The 19,832-nt window shown below is 42.4% G+C and overlaps 1 protein-coding gene across 1 annotated transcript in view; it reads right to left on the bottom strand.

Moving 5' to 3' along the window:
- Positions 1–1,907: 1,907 nt before the first annotated feature.
- Positions 1,908–19,832, bottom strand: part of cdh2 (cadherin 2, type 1, N-cadherin (neuronal)) — a 52,015-nt gene continuing 34,090 nt past the window's right edge. Inside the window, exons 5-16 of the mRNA XM_072682694.1 lie at positions 17,662–17,817; positions 15,941–16,085; positions 15,565–15,737; positions 14,620–14,757; positions 13,197–13,382; positions 12,626–12,879; positions 11,207–11,349; positions 10,056–10,289; positions 8,535–8,768; positions 8,182–8,321; positions 7,241–7,405; positions 1,908–4,001 (exon numbers count right to left, since the gene is read on the bottom strand). Of these exons, the coding sequence (XP_072538795.1) occupies positions 3,795–4,001; positions 7,241–7,405; positions 8,182–8,321; positions 8,535–8,768; positions 10,056–10,289; positions 11,207–11,349; positions 12,626–12,879; positions 13,197–13,382; positions 14,620–14,757; positions 15,565–15,737; positions 15,941–16,085; positions 17,662–17,817 (2,175 nt within the window). The 3' untranslated portion in view covers positions 1,908–3,794. The remainder of the gene's footprint in view (positions 4,002–7,240; positions 7,406–8,181; positions 8,322–8,534; positions 8,769–10,055; positions 10,290–11,206; positions 11,350–12,625; positions 12,880–13,196; positions 13,383–14,619; positions 14,758–15,564; positions 15,738–15,940; positions 16,086–17,661; positions 17,818–19,832) is intronic.

Here is a 19,832-nt window from a genome sequence, read left to right as displayed (position 1 = left end):
GGGCCTGTAATGAGTGCGCTGAATGCGTCTTATTGTCCATGAAGACATCTGGAGCAGTTAGCTGTTAGCTCATAATAGTGCCATTCACACTGTAATGGCAAAACACAGCACACTCACTTGTGTGTGAGATATCACTTGGATGAAGATCAAATGTGAGTGCCTCACACATGCGTGCATGCACACAGAAAACCATGCAAACACATGGTGGGAGCGCTGAAATAAAGCCTACAGCACCAGAACATGGAAGTATACGGGTGAGGGTGAAAAAGACCGCAAGGGGGGGGGAGAAGGAGGGAGAGGGAGGGAGAGGGAGAGAGAATTTATTCTCCCTGTATCAGTTGATCAATGTCATCTCCATCCGCCAGCAGAGGAGGGCCTATTTTTAGCCTCTGAAACTCCAACGTGTGCACGTACATGAACACACACACACACACACACCTATACACACACACACACACTCACACTTCTCTCATCTAACAAAGAGGCAAGTGTTCCTGTGAACGGCCAAGGTCCTAATAAACACAAGCACAATGAGAGTAAGGTGAGACACAGAGAGAGAGAGAGTGAGAGAGAGGCAGCACATTTGAAAAGCTCTACAGAAGCTTGAGAAAGAAGGACAGAGGCTGTACAGAAGGTTTGCAAGAGACCGAAGCACAGGACAGGACGGCTGCTGAAGGAGAGCTGTTTATTCTGCCTGCTTAATATGAGCTGCAGCATCAAACCCCGGCCGACGCCTTTGCGCACCATCACTCCCTCAGCCTTTACACACACACACTCGCGCGCGGGCACGCACAGGCACACACGAGGACAGAAGGAGGACGCGCTTTGATGTTGGCACAATAATCCCAATTCCTGGAAAGGCAGAAAAAGAAGAGCAGAGAAAGAGACAGAGACAGATGAGGGATTGCTTCTAGAAAGCAAGGCCGAAGCGCAGAGGTGTGTGTGTGTGTGTGAGAGTGAGCATGTGTTCATGTACATTTCGCCACCATATGGTGTAGGATGCACACACAGATTCTCACATCCTCTTGGGAATCTAAGAAAAGCACCAAACATTCGTTTTAAGGGGGTCGTTTAGTGTGGGAATTCATTAGCACAAGAGCACAACTGTACCTTGGAATTAAACGAGCGAGCTTTTTGTTTACTGGGCCTTTAGTGATAGTGATACATGCAAATGAGTTCTGCTCTGATTGGCTGCTCTGTATTGTGCTTCATTATGTATTAGCAATTTTACAGTAAAACAACAGATTCAGCATTATGCTGATGCTTCACCTGTTACTGGAATAAATGGCATCTTGTCGCTGCTAACTGCGCTGTGTAACTTTTAGTGGAGCAACACAGGTGAGAACCGCATAATGCTGCGTGTAACCTGAGTCATATTTGTGGACAGTCCTGTAGTATTAGTCCACGGTCTCAGTCCACATGCTTCTCTAGCTTCTCGTGCTGGTTCTATGTCTCTCAGTTGGCCAACAAATGCCCTTGTGGAGCTATCCATAAAGGGTGGTGCTTATGGAGTGATTTGTATTTACAGCAGTGGTATGAAAGTGAATTATACTCCTCAAATGTAGGGGGACCCCAGGAGCAAAAAGCAGTCCTTATAACTCCAGTGTGAATGATGATAATTACATAGTACACCAAACTCTTTCATTTAAATGAAAAGTACAGAACATGGAATGTTTAAGGAAAACCTGTCTGGCTTTTTGAATGCGATCCAAATCAGAATAATCAGAATTATTGAACATTGACAGAATGTGAATTACTTGATATTGATATTGCTGTGTCTGTGAATGGCACTGGATTATCACTGTGTTTGTACACAGATAGGAGACAAATGATGACAAAAGTGGACAATCATTAACCCCCCCCCTTTCCCCATACACACACACTGGTTATGAAATAAGCCAAGAGGATGGATTCCAAAATTAGACTTTTATTGGCCAGTTGGGCTGCCATGGTCATAACATCCACATGTAACGGCAAACATAGCCCACAGAACCCCGGCGGCTGCCAGTCATCAGGCAGCTGTCATTCAACCATCCTACTGTCAGTCACCTGAGTGTGAACTGGAGAACTACATACGCTCTGCTCTTTAGACTAGTGCTGCTCGGCCCTTCTGTGACAGCCCGGAATGCATGTACACACACATACACACTCACACACAAGCGCACACACACACGCAAATGTGCGCACAAACACACATACACACACACACACACACACACACACTCCCTTTAGCCTCTGATGCAGAGAGACAGCACTAGGGATTAGGGCAATGCTGAAACTTCAGTAACGGGCTCTGCTCTTCGGTCCATCTCTGGTGTGCTCCAGTAGAGCTGTAAGAAGTGTGCAGAGTACACTCTGAAGCCTCCAGCCCACTGTCCGTAAGAATAGCCCGTGGAGTGTAGCAGTGGGGATGGCCTTGGTAATGCTGGAAGGAGAGAAGTTGGGGAAAAGCCAGGAGAAAAGATTTTTCCAGCTGGGCTGGCTCACTGGGGCAAGAGCAACCAGCGGCTATTAGAAGAGACCAGAGGGGGGAAAAAAACTGTAATTAATTGATGTGGGGAGGGAGTTGGAAGTTATTCCGAGAAAACTGCTGCCTCTCTGGTGCTGTGTCTCTCCCGAGTTGGAGCTTTATTTGTTTGTTTTCTTTTTTCCTGGGTAAATAAATTTTGGAATTTTTTTTATACTGAAAAGATAAAAACATGCAAAAAGGCTTTCATTTGTAGTATACAAGTTTCATACTCCTTGTACTTCTTCATTGACTACATCAACAAAAAAAGGGGAAAAAATAAAACTGTACACACCATTTAATTTACAGTAGAGTTAAAAAAACAGAAAGAATACCATAGGGGTGACTAAGGCAGATGGAGCGTTAACAAAAGAAACAGTTTTATTTGTGTAAAACAATGTCACATAAAAAAGGAGAAATCAAACCGATGGAAAAAAAAGTCTGCTAGCAAACAATGACAGGAGTTGCCCCCCTCCTCTTCGCACTGGCTGCATAAATTAAACTTTTGGTGGAAAACAATGAATAATATAAAAACAAAAGAAAACTCAATGACACGGAAATCGAAAACTATCTAAATTTCTAGCGTACTGTACAATGCTGTTCTCTCGGCCTCGTCTTCGGCTTGGCTGCGGTACGTGACGGGGTGGAACAGCGTGATGGCGTACAAACAGAAGCGTGTAGAAGCATAACCGTATTCTATAAACAGGCTCACAACAGAACCACTCGAAAAACTCAGAGCCAATAAAGCCAATGAAACCAAGTAATCAGATCTGAAGTAAAAAGCAGGAATAAAACAACGAAAAATGTACAAAAAGGCACGTAATATCCCAGTGCTTCTGTACTGTGAAATTCAAGTGTAACTGAGCGTTCCTCTCAACGTTCTTGTAGTGTTCCTTCAGTGTTTGTTTGCTTGTTTTTTTTTTGTTTTTTTTAAGTTTCAATTATCGCACCAAAGGGTCCCTCACTTAGGCAAAAAACTGGCCTGATCCAGAGCTAGTCCAGATTCCTTCAGCTGGCTCTTCTTCGTTCCAGCAGAAAACCTGGGAAAGAGCCAGTTTTGTTGCCATGGTGATCCTCCTTCCTCTCGCTCATCCTCTCCTGGGGGAATATCGCTTTCTTCATTCTTCTGATTTTACACCCTGTCCATGTCCCATGATAAAAAAGTGCCACTCTTCTGTTTTTTTTTTTTTTTTTAATATATATTTTATTTTGATTTTTTTGTTGTTGTTGCACCTCTTCCTCCGGTGGTCTTGGGACATATCTGGGCTAAGGGGAATGGTGGGGCTGGCTAGTCGTCGTTGCCTCCGTACATGTCGGCCAGCTTGCGGAAGCGTGGTCCCCAGTCGTTGAGGTAGTCATAGTCCTGGTCTCCGCCAGAGCTGGAGGAGTGCAGGGAGCTGAGCGAGCCAGCTGTGGAACCGCTGCCCTCGTAGTCAAACACCAACAGGGAGTCGTATGGGGGAGCCGTGGGGTCCGTGTCCGCTGCCTTCAGACCCTGGGGCATCAGGAAAGAACAGACGAAAGGGTTTTAACCAACTTTTAAGGGCGGTTTTGAGTGATTCATAGCATATATCTGAATCAACTGTGTGAACAGTGCAAAACACCTTCCACAGTCAGGAGTTAGAAACACAGCTCGCAGACACGTTTTGTAGCAGCTAAGGTCTTTGAGATCTTGTAGATGGAATTTCCCCCTAGTCTTCCTCACAGGAGGCCTCTAAATCGTAGGTATTCTTGGGTTGCCTTGTATGCACAGCTTCTTTATGGCATATTTGATTTCATCGGTGCACATCAGTCCACATCTGGGACCTCATCATAAAACCTGATGTTTGAAGTCGCAACATCTGCTTTCTCTTGATGTTCTCACTGCAAACACTGAGTTCTGTGATAAGGTCCCAGGTAAGGTTTGCTTTTTATGACTCTCCCATGAAGATTATGTTTGTTTAAGTGAAGCTGCTCAATGGAACGGTTCATGTTTCTTTCTTAATAGCATACAAGCAGTTATACAATAGTGACCCCACAGTTCCCTTAAAGTGCTATTTCCTAATAATTATCAATGCATACTGCAGAAACAAGCTAAAAAGGTATAGCCGTTCCCTGACTTGTGAGTATCTATTGCTTTCATTTCTCATGGTTACTTGATTCAGCTGATAATACAGTGTTTATTTCTGATTAGCAACAGATGCTGTGTTTACTCACTATAAAATGTGTCATTTAGCCAGGGGTGCTCAGACTCTGCACACTGTACATGTGCACAGGAACTATTTTAATGGTGTTCAGCTATTTAAATAAGACAGTTTAAATCATTTGGCAAAAACATAGGCCAAATGAGATATTACCTAATTACTGTTCATTAGGATTTAGGATGTAGAACTGCACTGTCAGAACAGAAGCAGCTAATTAACTTTCCTTAATATACTGAAATATTCCTAGTTGTGTGGCTAATCATTTTATATGTTAACTGGAAGTATGCACACATTAACAAATCAACTGGCACACTGGTTAGTTTCACAATCAAATAAACCATAGGTTTTGTTTTCTCATCTGGATATTCCAATAGTATTAGTTTAAAAATCCCAGTAGCAAAACAGGCTGAAATGGCCATTCCTCATAGAGATGTCAGACTCCTTCCATCCGTTTTACCCTGTGTTCTGGAAAATGATCCTCTTACACGACAACTTGCTTTCTGAAATATTCATAACGAAGCGTCATCCAGAAATATCTCAAGTGCTGCATGAACATATTGCAGAGCACTCGAGTGTCGTACACAGCCTTGGAGGGAGATGGAGGAAAGCAGGATGAGATCGGGGGAAAAGGGGCAGGGAAGGAAGCGGGAGAAGAAAGGACTGGAATAGACTAAGTGTGAAGATGCGAAAAGATGACAGGACAAGATGAGAGGAGGGAAGGTTAAGAGAAGAAATAAGGGCATACATGGGGGGGGGGGGGGGGGGCAGAGGATGAGTGCACACTAGAAGGATGAGTGAGGAGAAGGAAGGAGAGCATGGGAGAGCAGAAAACTGTAGAGGAAGAGAAAAGAGGAATAGTGAGAAGTGGAAAACAATGCCAGGAGAGACTAAAGGAGATGAGATAAGCTGAGAGCATTGCATGAGGAGTAGAGTGAGGAGCAGGGAGGAGTGGAGAGAGGGATTGGGGTCAGTATGAAGGCAGATGCTTGAGTATGAACAGGCTAAAGCCTACGGGGTTATTTGGAGGCAGCCAGAGCTCTAGAGACTCTCCAGCTGTCTGACTCACACTGATAAAGATATCAAACTAAAACAAACTCGCCACCTCCCAATGCTGCACTGTCACACGACTACAGCCCTCAGCATCCGCACACTACCCACAACCACACTGGGAGATGGAAACGTCAGGAATTTCAAACATAAAAACAAGGGGGAGAGGGGATAAGGCAAACACATTGCGCTTGCGAAACCTGAGTGTAGTCAGTATGTAGCAATGCTTTAATCTGAGGGTGGTGATTTGACTGTATTCACTTTGGAATGTTGTTTATTTTTATTATAAAACATTCCAATATGAATTGATTGTAATCATATTGATAGATTACAAATGAATGGGCTCATTGCAAGCATATCTTTGTACCACATAAACCTTGTATTTCCATTTTTGACCTAATGTGAATCTGGCATCTGGCAGAATTTTACGATGAATGGACCAAATGCTCCAAAATTACTTGGACTAAAATTTTTAGACTGACCTACATTGAAAGTTAAGAATGTTTTACTATGTTCATCTGTAGTGTAAACACTTTCAAACAGTAGTAAATAATGTTACTACTAAATCAAATTTTGCTGAAATTTGAGATCACTGGTACAGTTTTGGGGTGGTTTGGGTTAGGGGGAGACCCCTAATGTCCACCCCACTTTTAGATGACACTTTTTAGTGAAAGATCACATTGCATTGCATTAGGCAGAAAAAGTGATTTTCTACACTAAACATGTACTAAAAAACACATAAGATTACCATTTCTGATAACACTGCTTGTCCTTCTGTGGTAACACAGACATATAAACGCTGTTTAATCACCTAGTTTTCACAAATACATTTCTGGCTGCACATATCCCCCCCATCCCCCTGATTTCCCAGACCACCCCAGGACTTTATGATAGACTCAATCGTAAAAAACGACGTAATAAAATTGAATTGTTGTAAGGTCAGACATTTACACCCCCAATATAAACACAATATCCTACAGGAAATAGCCTGCAACTGACACCTCGTTCTGTTTTAACGCAGCTCCACAAACAGCTAATGTACACACAGAATATCATCATCTAGAACTGCACTCACAACACAGGAACCTCGCCTGCCCTGAGATCTAATATTCCAAAGAGTTCCAGCTACACCCGAGTGAAATATACTGCAGCTCCCCAGAACACACTGCTACAAAGCTTAACTCTCTTTTAAGCGCACTTACTTAAGCTTAGATCTAATGTTTAATTCATATCCTCTTTTAAACCGTTTCTCACTTTTCTCCGCTGTGCAGCCAGCACTGCTTAATGCCTGCAAGGCTTGTGTGTACGCGAGCAAGTGAGGGTGTGTGGAGCGCGGAACGCGGCCAACCACTGACTGCAGAAGATTGTACAGAACAGCTAAGACAGACTAATGTCCATCCAAATCTAATAGGACTGAAGACCGAGTAGCCAATCAATCACCATTACCTAGAATCACTGGAGCCATCCCACAGTTTATATGACATAGCGCACACACACAACACACCTCATGGATAAAGTCTCCGATGTCTCCGGGGTGTGGTGCTGCGGAGCGGAGTGGGTAGCTGGGCTCTGGATGCAGTGGGCGCTCATCCAGCCGCCGGATGCCCACTGGCTTCACCAGGTCGTGCTCCAGAGTGTCCGGCTGCTGCAGCTGACTCAGATCGTAGTCCTGCACAAAGATACACACATGTAGGTTGAGGAAAGGAACAGGGGAAACAGCTACTGCTCTCTGTAGGTACCGGTTCTTAAGGGATGATTCACTAAAATAAAAAAAGGACTATTTTTCCCACACCACAAACGTAGCTGATCCTCCAAGACACCCAAGGTGACCAAAGCTGGTTTCTTTAGTTTTGCCCTGGAGATACTATGTTACTATGTACGCAGCGAGCATATCCCCATGCTTGGCTAAAAGCTAACACTACCAAAATGGATAACAAACTGGACTGCCTTAGACTAAACCTAACCACACATCAGAAGGGGAACTCAAAAGCACCATATAAGGAACCCAGACTCAGGGAAGCAAGCAGGTTGAGACTTGTATCTGTTAAGAATAATGATTAAAGACAATGTTCTTCTTGTTACAGTGCTGAACACAAAACTAACTCCTATAAGCTGTCACGATGATGTAAACCAGCCAATAAAAGCAGAACTAATCCTTGTGATGAGCCCACTATAGAAGAAAAATCATTGTGCTTTATTGTGAGGCAAAAAAACAGGGTTGTATTATTATTAAAAGGCATTTTTCACCCCAACCAAAGTCACAAACTTACTGTTTATACATCAATAAACGAATCAAAATACTCTGTGCGGCACCTATGCTCAGCAGAGTTTCAGTCTGAGATGCTGGAAGCCTTTGTCTGCCTAACAAAGCACCCCATGTGTTCATTAAAATCTGTGTTTTTCATTCACACACAAGCTGACAACTGGGCAACAGAGTGCACGTACCTGGTCCTCCTCTCCACCTCCCTCCTCATCGTATTTGAGGATGTTGTCTCGGACGTCGTCCTCCGGGTCGATCAGCAGCTGCTTGGCCTGTCGCTCCTTATCTCTCCTCTTCATCCACATCACAAACATCAGCACCAGTACTACAGAAAGAGAGAGAGAGAGAGAGAGAGACAGAGAGAGTCAGGGACAGACCGAGCAATGCAAAATGAGTCGTTGTAGCCTTCAGCTTAACAAGAGTCTGACAGGTGACAAAACAAGCATTTTACAAGTGGACGCCTACCCTGAAGCCAAAAAGGAACTTTTTAGCCACACTGCACAGTTTTAAGTGGCACGCATTGGTGCGTGAGACATACCCAGAAGAATGATGATGCAGATGAGGATGGCGATGATGGCTCCAGTGCCCAGACCAGCAGCCATTATGCGCTCCATGTCTACGCAGTCGCCGTGGCGATCACACTGGCACACTTTCACCCGCAGATAAGAGGTATTGGCCATCGGCAAGTTGCCCGAATCGGTGATGATGATTGGCACCTCGTAGATTCCACTCTGAAGAGAGCCAGTTCTCAGACTCAGCTGAACATAATCACCTGGAAAAGAGACAGCCATGACAATATTTATCTGTCAATACACTGAATACATTTACCCTGCCTTGTTCCTCCACCTTCACCATCAGTGAATATATACAGACCCCACTGTTTGTCAGTCCTCCAATACCCCATCATTGATCGTTTTTTGATCATGGGAGTAATGAGATTTTATTTGGGTGGTGGAGGACGATTTTCTAAACAGCAGTGATACTGACAGTGCAGTGTGTGTAGTGCTGGCACGACTGTATCATGCGCACTAGTGCTGCTTGAGTTTTTCACACGTCAGTGTCGTTGCCAGGTTGAAAATAGTCCACCAACCAAAAATGTCCAGCCAAGAGCTGCTCTGTTGTAGGACTCTGCACACTGATGAAGGACTAGAGGATGCCTAATAGGAACTGTGCATGGCAACAGGCTATTGTCTGCAGCGGCACACCAGTTAAATAGACCTACATGGATGGTGTTGCTAATGAAGCAGCCAGTGCACATATACTGATTCACTAATAGTACAAGATGTGCTTGCCAGCTAATTACTAAGCAATTTAAGGCTATTATGTTCATAATTCCATAATTAATGAATCAACAGGAAATTAAAAGAGCACATCATCCTGTTTTCTTTCATTTTGCATTAAAAGATTCCTTTGAATATACCATTTTGGAGATCAGGTTTTCTTACAATAGCAAATAATGTACTATATGGACAAACGTATTGGGACACCTGCTCATTCTTTGTGTCTTCTGAAATCAAGGATATTCAAAAAAAGAGTTTGTCCTGCTTTTGTTTGAGTATCTAGCTCTACTGTCTAGGAAAGACTTTCTACTAGATTGTAAAGCATTGCTGTGAGGATTTGACTGCATTCGACAAGAAGAGTGTTAATGAGGTCAAGTTGTTGTATGATCACCACCCCACCTCATCCCCAACCCCTCCAAAACTTATTGGACAGGGAAGAAGAACACAGTTCTTCTACTGCTCCACAGCTCAACGCTGGGGGCTTTATACCCCTTTTAGCCCACGCCTGGCATTAGGCATAGTGTCAATAGGTTCATGTTTGTTTATCAGCTCCAGAAAGTCCAATTCTATTGGCAATACTTCTCTCCGGGGACTAGACAAGCTGTGTGTGTGTGTGTGCATTTGCATGTCTGTGTCAACAACGGGTGCGACTTTAAGTAGTGTCCACAAACATTTGGACATGTGGTGTATGTATGTTAATGTGAAGATAGCAAAGCATTTTTAGGTAGCCAGACTTGAAGCGTGGGCTAAGTGCATTGTTAGACCACTACTTGACGTACCACTGATGCGAGTCAGTGTCCAGTTGCGGCGGATGTCAGAAGGCCTGCTGGCCAGCTCGAAGGCGAATGGCCCTGCGTTGGGGTTCAGATCTCCGTCCACTGCTGTGATGTTGATGCCGTTGGGGTCGGGGCGCTCACACATCTCTGTCTCCTGAGGAAACACCCGTGGGGCGTTGTCGTTGATGTCCAACAGATAGACCTGCAGAGTGCCCGTCCCACTGGCTGGAGGAATACCTGTGGAAAGAGAGAGAGAGACAGAGAGAGGGAAATTAGGACTCTACTCGTTCATCAGGAGAGCAGGTGCTAATTTTCCAGACTCAGAGAGAGAAACTCTTGGACCTGTTAGCCGTTGACAACATAACACATAATAATCATACAGTATTTATGGCGTGCATAATCACAGACTACGTGACATTGCCAATCATCTGCAGAAGATACTGGCTGGCCTACATCTGCCGTCTGTCACATCATCAAACTGGCTTCACAAATAACACCACCAGTCATTTACTAAGAGCATGGCAAAAAGAGTAGAGCGCTGACTGTAAGCGCTCTTTAGATCATCAGCCTGAATGATGGGAGCCACGGGAAAGGAAGTGCCACTGCCGGAGTGTTACAGTGAAAACCAGCAGCAATCGAAAAGCACGAGTGCCCTACTGTGCGCAAAACACTCTGGGACCACAGGTTAACCGAGTGTTTATAGAGATCTCCTTCACACAGTCATGAGTGTGTGTGCGTGTGTGTGTGTGTGAGAGGGAGGGAACGAGTGTTTTTCACACCGATCCGATGCTGTGGGAATGCTAACAACTGCGGAAGAATAGATCCAAGCAAATGTGCGCATCCCAGTTTTACACAGGCTGCAGTGTGTGTTAGCATGTGCGAAAGAACAAGTGTGTGTGATAGGGAGCGAGAGCGAGAGAGTGGTAAGAGGGTCTTGCTTCTATTTCCACGGTACATGAGTGAAAATCTGTTTTCATGTGAGTCAAAGAGTGTGTATGCCCGTGTCCCTCTATGAGTTAATTTGGGGATAATTGTTCCCCACAGCTGAGATCAATACGATCACTCATCCACTCCTGAACCAGGAATTCATTTAAACTCTCCACTGAGCTGCATCTCACACACACACACACCTCACACTCACACACACAGCTTACCATTGTCGGAGGCCATGAAGGTAGCATTGTAGAGGTTGTTCCTGACATAAGGGGACTCGCGGTCCAGGAGGGCAATAGTGGAGATTCGCCCGTTGTTGGGGTCGATCTCCAGCCAGTTGGCTGGGTCAAACAGCTTGGAGTATCTATAACAGAGAGAAAATGTGAGATGTGTGGTTAGCAGAGGTATCAATAGCAGAGGTAGCAGAGGTATCAATACTTTGATACAGTAGTGGGGATCATTTGCAATTTGATAGATTTCTACAATGTCCATGCAGATGTTGTAAATGCGTTCCCAAGCATATTGTGGATGATCAATTAAAAATAATTTTATCAATCGTTTGTTTTTTTTAAAGAGATAAATGTGGATCGGTGTCACTTTCCAATAAGGACAAGTCTGCCAGTTATGATAAATAAACATTAAATGGGTTAGCATTGCTGGGTTAGCATTGCAGAAAAATATGACATTAAATGAATAAACTGTAGACCCATCTAAAGCTGCGTACGGACAACGGCCACGATTTATATGCTCACACTGTCCACGATTTGTTGATCTGCCTGCTCAACCCTCACGTGAAACGCAGCCTGTAGGCAGAGCTCTATCAACATACACGCACTCAAGTCAGCAGAATATGGTGCTCTGTATATCAGAAATGTGCCTAGCTGTGCTAACCTGTGCCATGCTGTGCGCTGAAATTACATGAACAAGGAGGAAAAAAGTACTCCGTGGACCCACAAGTGGCCGAGAAGACGTGGACAGTGTGGTTTGTCCATTTTGCAGAGATACTTCACGCTAAGAGTTCCCTGTGGACGTGTGTGGGGGTGTCCAAAACCTTTTCAACTCGCTCTGTGTCTTCTGTGACTCACAGACGGATTCTGTCAGCCGGCAAATGAAATTTTCAGTATCTTTATATATGTAAACGTCTGTAACCAATACAGTCTACGACTTGCAGCTCAGAAATCGGCTCCTGAGACTGCTCAAACTGCGAGACAAGTGACAAAGTCTTCCGACGCGTCAGAAATCCATCACCCGACTGCTCACTCGAAGCTTGTTTGGGCAGCAAATCGGGCGTTGCCTTGCCTATAACACTGTGTGTCAAAACCACAGGCAGATCGAGCGATAATTTGGACCGGCCCTGAAATTCTGTCGGCTATAACCAAATCGGACTTACAAATGGGCTAAAATCACATGCATAGTCCTAGATAACAAAATCCTCGGAACCCATTCGAAATGTCTTGATACATGCTGTGTGTAATGAAAATGCAACTTTCTGTGACCCATATCACTCACACCCCTAGCTGTCACGACTGTCATTTGAAATGGCATGACACGCTTGTGTGTGAATGTGTGTGTGTGAGTTTGCTGTGTTTTCGTGCATTAGATGTGTGGGCAGGCTCTTTGTAGGTACTGTGTATTTCTACCTGATGCTCTGCTGCATGTGTCTGTCAGGGTCGTGGGCTATGAAGGTGGTCAGCGTTGACCCTGCCGGAAGCCCCTCGTCCAGTTTGACCTGTTTGGGGTTGGAGTCAAAGTTGGGGCTCTCGTTCACGTCGATGATGCGTATGGAAATGGAGGCTGTAGACTGGCGGGTGCGGTGGATCCCTCCGGCTAAGGGGACCTCATTCTCAGCCACCACGGTCAACATGTATGAGCGATTCATCTCATAATCGATAGGCTGTGGGGGGACACAACACAAACGCACACGGAGCCCGGCGTTAATGCAATTGCATAATATGTTCCATACCAAATAAACAGAGCAGAAGTGCTGTTTAAGATGAAAGGATATTAGTGCTGATGAATACAAAGAGAGGAGTAGCTGGAGCAATAATTAATGAATGACTCATTCTCCAATTAAACCACTTACAAACCATTATCCCAGATGAAGAGGGGGTAGCGGCTGTTGACTGGCTTTGTTGCTATGGAAACTGTCTTTGCTCTGCGTTTGAACTCGTGCTTCTGGAAAATGGCGAACAGAACGTGCATGCGCCTCACCTTCACTACAGTGACAAGGCCCTCGTTGGTGGTGGGGTCAGTGGGGATGGAGAAGCGCCCGGTCGGGTCTCCGAGCGTGATGCGGTACACTGCGTTCCAGGCCGGGGTGCCGGGCTTGTCTTTGTCTGTTACTGTCAGGTTGGCCACGATCTCATTTACGCGGTTCTCGGGGACCTCTCCGTAGAACTGGAGCGTGAATGAGTGAGTAGGAGAGACAAGAGTAGACAGAGAAAGCGAGAGAGAAAGAGAGACAGGCATGCTTGTCGTAAGTAATCTCAGGGTGGTAAATGTATAATAAAGTAAATCTGTATTCTCCCACCGAGAGAACAACCTTGTTTTTCTGTTGACAAATGATATCAATTGGGCTCCTAGTAAAATGGGACTGTTGACTTGGGACCACTTGTTGATTTCAGCCCACTTTATCACAATGTGGTGTAATCTTAGAATACAGCATTTCCCACAAGCTGTGTGATTGAGATTCTGGGAGCAGAACCTTTTTACTCTAGGGCCAAAAAAAAACTGCCATAATAGCACCTCTCCTCCTTTCTGCAGCATTTTCTTTAGAGCAACAGTTGTTAAACCTTCTAACTGGGCTACGTTTCCCTACAGTTTAGTTCCACTGTCACCATTAAATCACATATAGTAAAAAAAAAAACTGCTCTACCCCGATAAGGAAGCTGGATGTCCAAGACACTGCTGGGAAATCTAACCCTGCATCGCTCAGCTCATGCCTGAATCCCATTACTGTGATTTGTCAAAAGGTATCTGTGATAAGAGTTCCACCTTTGGGAAGGCACATGCCTCTGATGGCATTCTGATGAGTCTGATGCTGCTTTGTATGCTGCAGCTCGACATAAATAATCACTATAAGGAAATAAAAAAGAGTCTGGTACTGTAGAAATATACAGTACTCATCAAAAGATGGACACACCTTGACTGAATTGTAGAAGGTGTGCTGATTATCATCTTTAAAAACAATTGCTCCAAAAGCTAGGGAGACCATAGTATTTCTTTTTGGATGTTGTAACTGGGGGGTTACTTGTAGGACAGTGGCAGTGTGTATGTGTGAGGGGGAAAATATCTCTCAAATCTTGCAACTACAGTATTTTAATGTACATCAATATATACACACTTATTTAACAGGACTAAGACATATGAATGAATAAGCAAAAAACCTCCTTTCAGTTCACCCTACAACTTAAATGACATTCTAATGTTTTCAAGATGATGATCAGCAAATATTCAGCCTGGTGTCTCATCATATATATATATATCATATATATATATATATATATATATATATATATCATATATCATCATATATATATAAGATCATTTAGCACATTCTGGAGCGGTATGCCTTTGCCTCTGAATGAACTGGCTACAACACCTATTGATTCAGTAGTATATCTACTGAACTCACTGTATCTCTGGTGAACTCCGGGGCGTTATCATTGACGTCCAGAAGGCGTATGATGGCAGTGGCAGTGTTGGACAGCCCGTATGTGGGGTTTCCCTCCATGTCAGTGGCTTGGATGATCAGAGTGTACTGGGGTACTTTCTGTTCATGAGACATAAAACATACACGCACACTCAATAGATATGCAGACGGTGAAAGACTAAAATGGGTATACACTCAGTAAATGATAAAACTGCACAGTTTTATCAAAAACTGTACACAACAGGAATGAAATCCGGACACTGCATAACAATACTGCCTGTCTTTATGCGATGACTGGATGTGGGGTCACACAAACACCCCATATGTATATACACTGCCAATGAAAAGTTTCAAAATACTGGTTGAAATCTCTGTTTCTATATAATATATGTGAAAGTAAATAGTTATAATAAACCCACTTTAGTGGCAGATTATTATATTTTCAACATGCAACAACAATTTTATTACTGTAATGAATATGTCGAATCATATAAACCACCAGATAGTATAATGTATTTAATAGTCGGAATGACTCTTATTAAATAGACTCTTATTAGAAGTAATAGACTATTACTGTAAACAGATCATTACATTACATTGTTTATAATTTAATAACCTCTTATGTTACCAAATATATGCAATGCTGTCTAAAACTACCATAAATAACATTTGCTTATAATAATTATAATATCTCTACTATATACATTACTCTATACTATACTATATACATTATTAAATAAAAGACTGCAAACTTTTGAAAGATGTACTTTACAGGGATGTACCTACATATAAAAGTGATTTTCTAGTAATGTTATGTTATGGTCAGAGATAATTTTTCAAAGTCAGGGTCATTTAGCTAGTGCTGACCGTAAGCTACCATTGATTCTTTAAAGTTCACACGCGCACACACACACACACGCCACTCACCTCTCTGTCCAGGCCCGCTGCTACAGTGATGATCTTGCCTGTCTTGTTGTTGATGGTGAACATGTTAGTGGATGGGCTCTCGGGACTCTGAGACAGGATCTTGTACCTCAGCATGCCGTTGGCCGTGTTGGGGTCATCTCTGTCTTGCGATGTGACCGTCATCACAACCGACCCTGCGTAACAACACCAGCACTCTAATTTAGCTTTCACACAAAAAGGCCCACGTGCCTTTCCGGTAAGCACCAGGTGCTATTAATGACTTTTCAGCTCATCCAGAAGATAAGACAGGATTAGCATTTCATCTGTGTGAGGATGGTTATGTATGCAGGTGTGTGTGTGTGTGTGTGTATTTGTGCGCACGTGTATGTGTAAGTACCTGGCTTTGCACCCTCGTCCACCGTGCCGTTCCAGATCTGATGGGAAAACTCAGGTCTGTTGTCATTCATGTCGATCACATTGATGACGATATCGATGGGATTCTCCATCTGATTCCCGTTAATGTCCACTGCATGAGCACGTAGCTAACGGAACATATGCGCAAACATACAGTTAACTCACTTTTGCTAAATTTGGCTGGGTGATACAAGCAAAATGGTAATACTATGATGTCTCTGCTACATACTGTTATAATGCCTAATATATATTAAACATATCAGCGTTGTCACTCCAAAATAGCAACTTTAAAGGAGACGGAAAAAACCTTCAGAACTTTTAATAGTCCATTGATTATGAAATTGCATATAATGACATAATGTACAAAACAACTGCCATATTTAAATTATGCATCTTGCATTATTGATTCATGAAATTTTGCTGATAAATCAATAATGAGTCACTACCCGGTAATTAATTTGATCTTTCTTATCTGTATGGATCTTATATACATATATATATATGATCCATGGATATATACATTGTATGATATATGATATATATATATATTTATCGTCAATTAACATTTCAGCATTACAATATTGTGCCAGCAACCAATAAACAATATACTATGTGCAGCCCCATCGCTAATCTACATAACCTGGATGGTTACTGCTACCCATGAATCAAACTAGCACTACTAAATAACTGCTAGAACAGCAAGAGCACAAAGCCCTTGCAAGAGCCATGGTCAGCAAAGTCACAAAATCAGCCTCAGGTGCTCCACCCAGCTTCTAATATCTATTCTAAGCTGAGCTGACCACAACTACTAGGATTTTAATTTTCACTGTCTCTCCGCAGTGTTAATCTGACAGGAAACACACTTGTACAAGTAGCTACCTGTCTAGTAGTTGACGACTATGAGCCTTTTTACAAGGTAACAGTTTTCTACTAAGAACTCTAAATCCAGTACGTGAGATATACTCTCACACAGCACCAATTTTAAAAAACGGTCATGTAAAACAGTGGTCTGGTTTTGGTCAGTTTTCATGCCAATCAAAGGGTCTACTCCTGTTTAAAGCCCTCTGCCATATTAAGCAATGGAACGCGTCAGACTCTATGGCGACAGGCCGGAGACGGGGTTGCAAGACTATGCACAGCAAGTCTTGTTCTGATTGATCCCAGCTGCACTTGATATGCATTCAGTGACCAGTGTGAGCCAGGAGATTATACTTTAATATACCACCTTTATTATACTTTTATTAAGCAACCAAGTGATTCAACTGCCCTGCATATTCCTTATGACTACTATAATATAATATAATATAATATAATATAATCAATTCATCATAAATATGTATTTAGGATGTCCTTGGCTGAATATGGGATGCACATAGTATTCCGGCCATGGCCTATGATTCTTGCCAAATTTAATGCAGAGGGCAGGGGGAGGTTACATCTAGTAATGCTGGGTGGGAGTGTAGGATGTGTGTGTGTGTGTTGAGATAAGCTCTTCTGAGTAAAAATCTGTCTACTCCCCTCTCTTCTGTACAGTGGATTAGACGGAGGTTAAAGGTTGCATTCTCAGACTGACTGCCATGGTAACCCAGATAAGCAGTTTAATGGGAGTTTTAATGTGTCTCTGGCTGTCCTTAGAGGAATGCACAGAGGGATGAGGACACACACATACGCACTCGCAAAAACACAACACACACAGGCACTTACATGAAAGTTGGAGATCTGTTCTCGGTCCAGCGGCTTGGTGACGGACAGCTGTCCAGTGATGGGGTCAATGATGAAGAGGCCAGTAGGGGTCTGGTCAGCTCCTGGTCCTGTCACACTATAGCGGAGTGTGTTACTCTTGTCCCTGTCGGAGCGGATCTGGAAAAAAACGCAAATGTATACACATGTAAGAAGCTTTTGCAGATGGATCATGTCCTGGTCATGAACTCCTGTGGTAGAGCTTTAATACGTGTCATAATTTTATTATAAAACAGATATATTACACACATGTTTCTATTTTTCTGTCCCATAATGTTTTATCTTTCTTTATTACTCCTGACATAAAACACTACTAGAAATCATGCTCAGAAACGGGGCTATACAAATATTCACTTATAAAAATGAATAAAGTGCATGACCATTAAACCACAGGGTTAGGGGTTAGGGTTCAGAGCTGTGGCTTGTAATGCTTCTTAAAGAGGAATTCCATCGATTGATTTTTTTTATATATCTGCATAACTCAGTCTGTGAGATGTAAAACAAAGTCATTTGACTTGAAATGGTGCTTTGTACAGAAGCTTGGCAACTTGCCAAACTATATCCACAAATCATTTTATTTACTTTCCAAACCCAGCAGTAGATCTATGGTTGTACCTGTAGTGCTGATAATGCTTAAAGAGTGGGACTCATTCTTTATAACGCACTGCATGTACCTCTCCACCATGAAGAGCTTATATGAATAACATGTTTCAAGCCAAAGGTCTCATTTTCATCAGACGCTGTATTCATAACCGTTTTGTGTAATGGCTTTCTGTGCGGGAGCTTTTAGAGGCAGTAAACCTTTCAGACGTCTGGCTCCTATTTCTTTTACTGTGAACAACTTTAACAATTTCAGTCATCGGTTCAGAACAGAGCATTTCACATCAAACCCCTCTGAATTACCACTCTGAATGCCTTTGTTTGTGGAAATACACAGAAATGTAGAAAATCAGTGGAATTCCTCCCTTAAAAAGGATGCTTTTTGAGTCAGACATTAAAAAAATATTTTTCTTAAAAAAGGGAGATAGTGGATTTAGATATGTAAAAAAATCTGTGGATTTCCTCTTTAAAAAGGGAGATATTGGATTAAAACTAGAATTGCGATATTAGGATTGGATATCGATCCCCATATTAACAAAATTAGCTTACTTATTTATAAATAAATTCCTTATTCATTCTCAGGTTCAAGTGCTAGATTTTATTTTGAATTACGCAAAAAAAAATACTGTTTGTGTGTTTGACAAAGTGAAGCTACTTATTTTCACTTTTGGTTGATCTATTTTATGTATTTAAATATATTTCAAGAAGTTTGACTCCTTTTTTTTATTTGAATGCTGTGTCAAGATCCTACACCATGGTTTGTTTTATTGACAAATATATAGCAATTTAGTATATTTATATGTGTTAATTTGTTATATTAGTATTTAATATGTGTTAATTTGTTATATTAGTATTTCATATGTGTTAATTTGTTATATTTTGTTTTACAAAGTTAGTAAAGTAATGTTTAAGTCAATCCTGATGCCTTAAGTCTCTCCCACATGGTGAGGGATTAGGTTTATTAATTTAGCAATGGTATAGGATTGGCATTGGGTATCGACCGATATGCAAAGTTGGATCGGTGCATCCCTAAATAAAACATTTATAAAAATCTGTGGATTTCCTCTTTATAAAACGGGACATATTGAATTCAGACATTTAAACAAAATCTGTGGATTTCCTATTAAAAGGGGGGATTTTGGACATCTTAAAAAATCTGTGAAATTTGTGTGGAACTGTGAAAATAACCCAATAAAAGTAAATAACTGAATAAAAGTGAATAAAAGTAAAATACAACTAGAACATAACGCTAAATGCAAAAGTGGCTAATATCCCGTATTAGCCACTTTAGATACTTTGCACTGACAGTGCGCAAAACAAATGGCTATTTCACAAGCTGTATTATGTTCCTGGGGTTCACTGTGTCCATCTATTGTGAGCACCTTTTATTAGAAAATAATCTGCTTGAAGCTCTGCTGGTTTTATGACTTGCTCCCTGTAAACCAGAACCATACTTCACTGCAAGCTGCAGAATGAGCAGGGAGAAGCCCACATGTTCAGTACTAGAAAACTATAAAGCATGCATGGAGCTTCTT

Source organism: Salminus brasiliensis, chromosome 1, assembly GCF_030463535.1.
Source record: "Salminus brasiliensis chromosome 1, fSalBra1.hap2, whole genome shotgun sequence".
NCBI classification, from domain to species: Eukaryota; Metazoa; Chordata; class Actinopteri; order Characiformes; family Bryconidae; genus Salminus; species Salminus brasiliensis.
The sequence above is the reverse complement of the archived record's forward strand: the minus strand, read 5'-3'. Positions and strand labels throughout refer to the sequence as shown.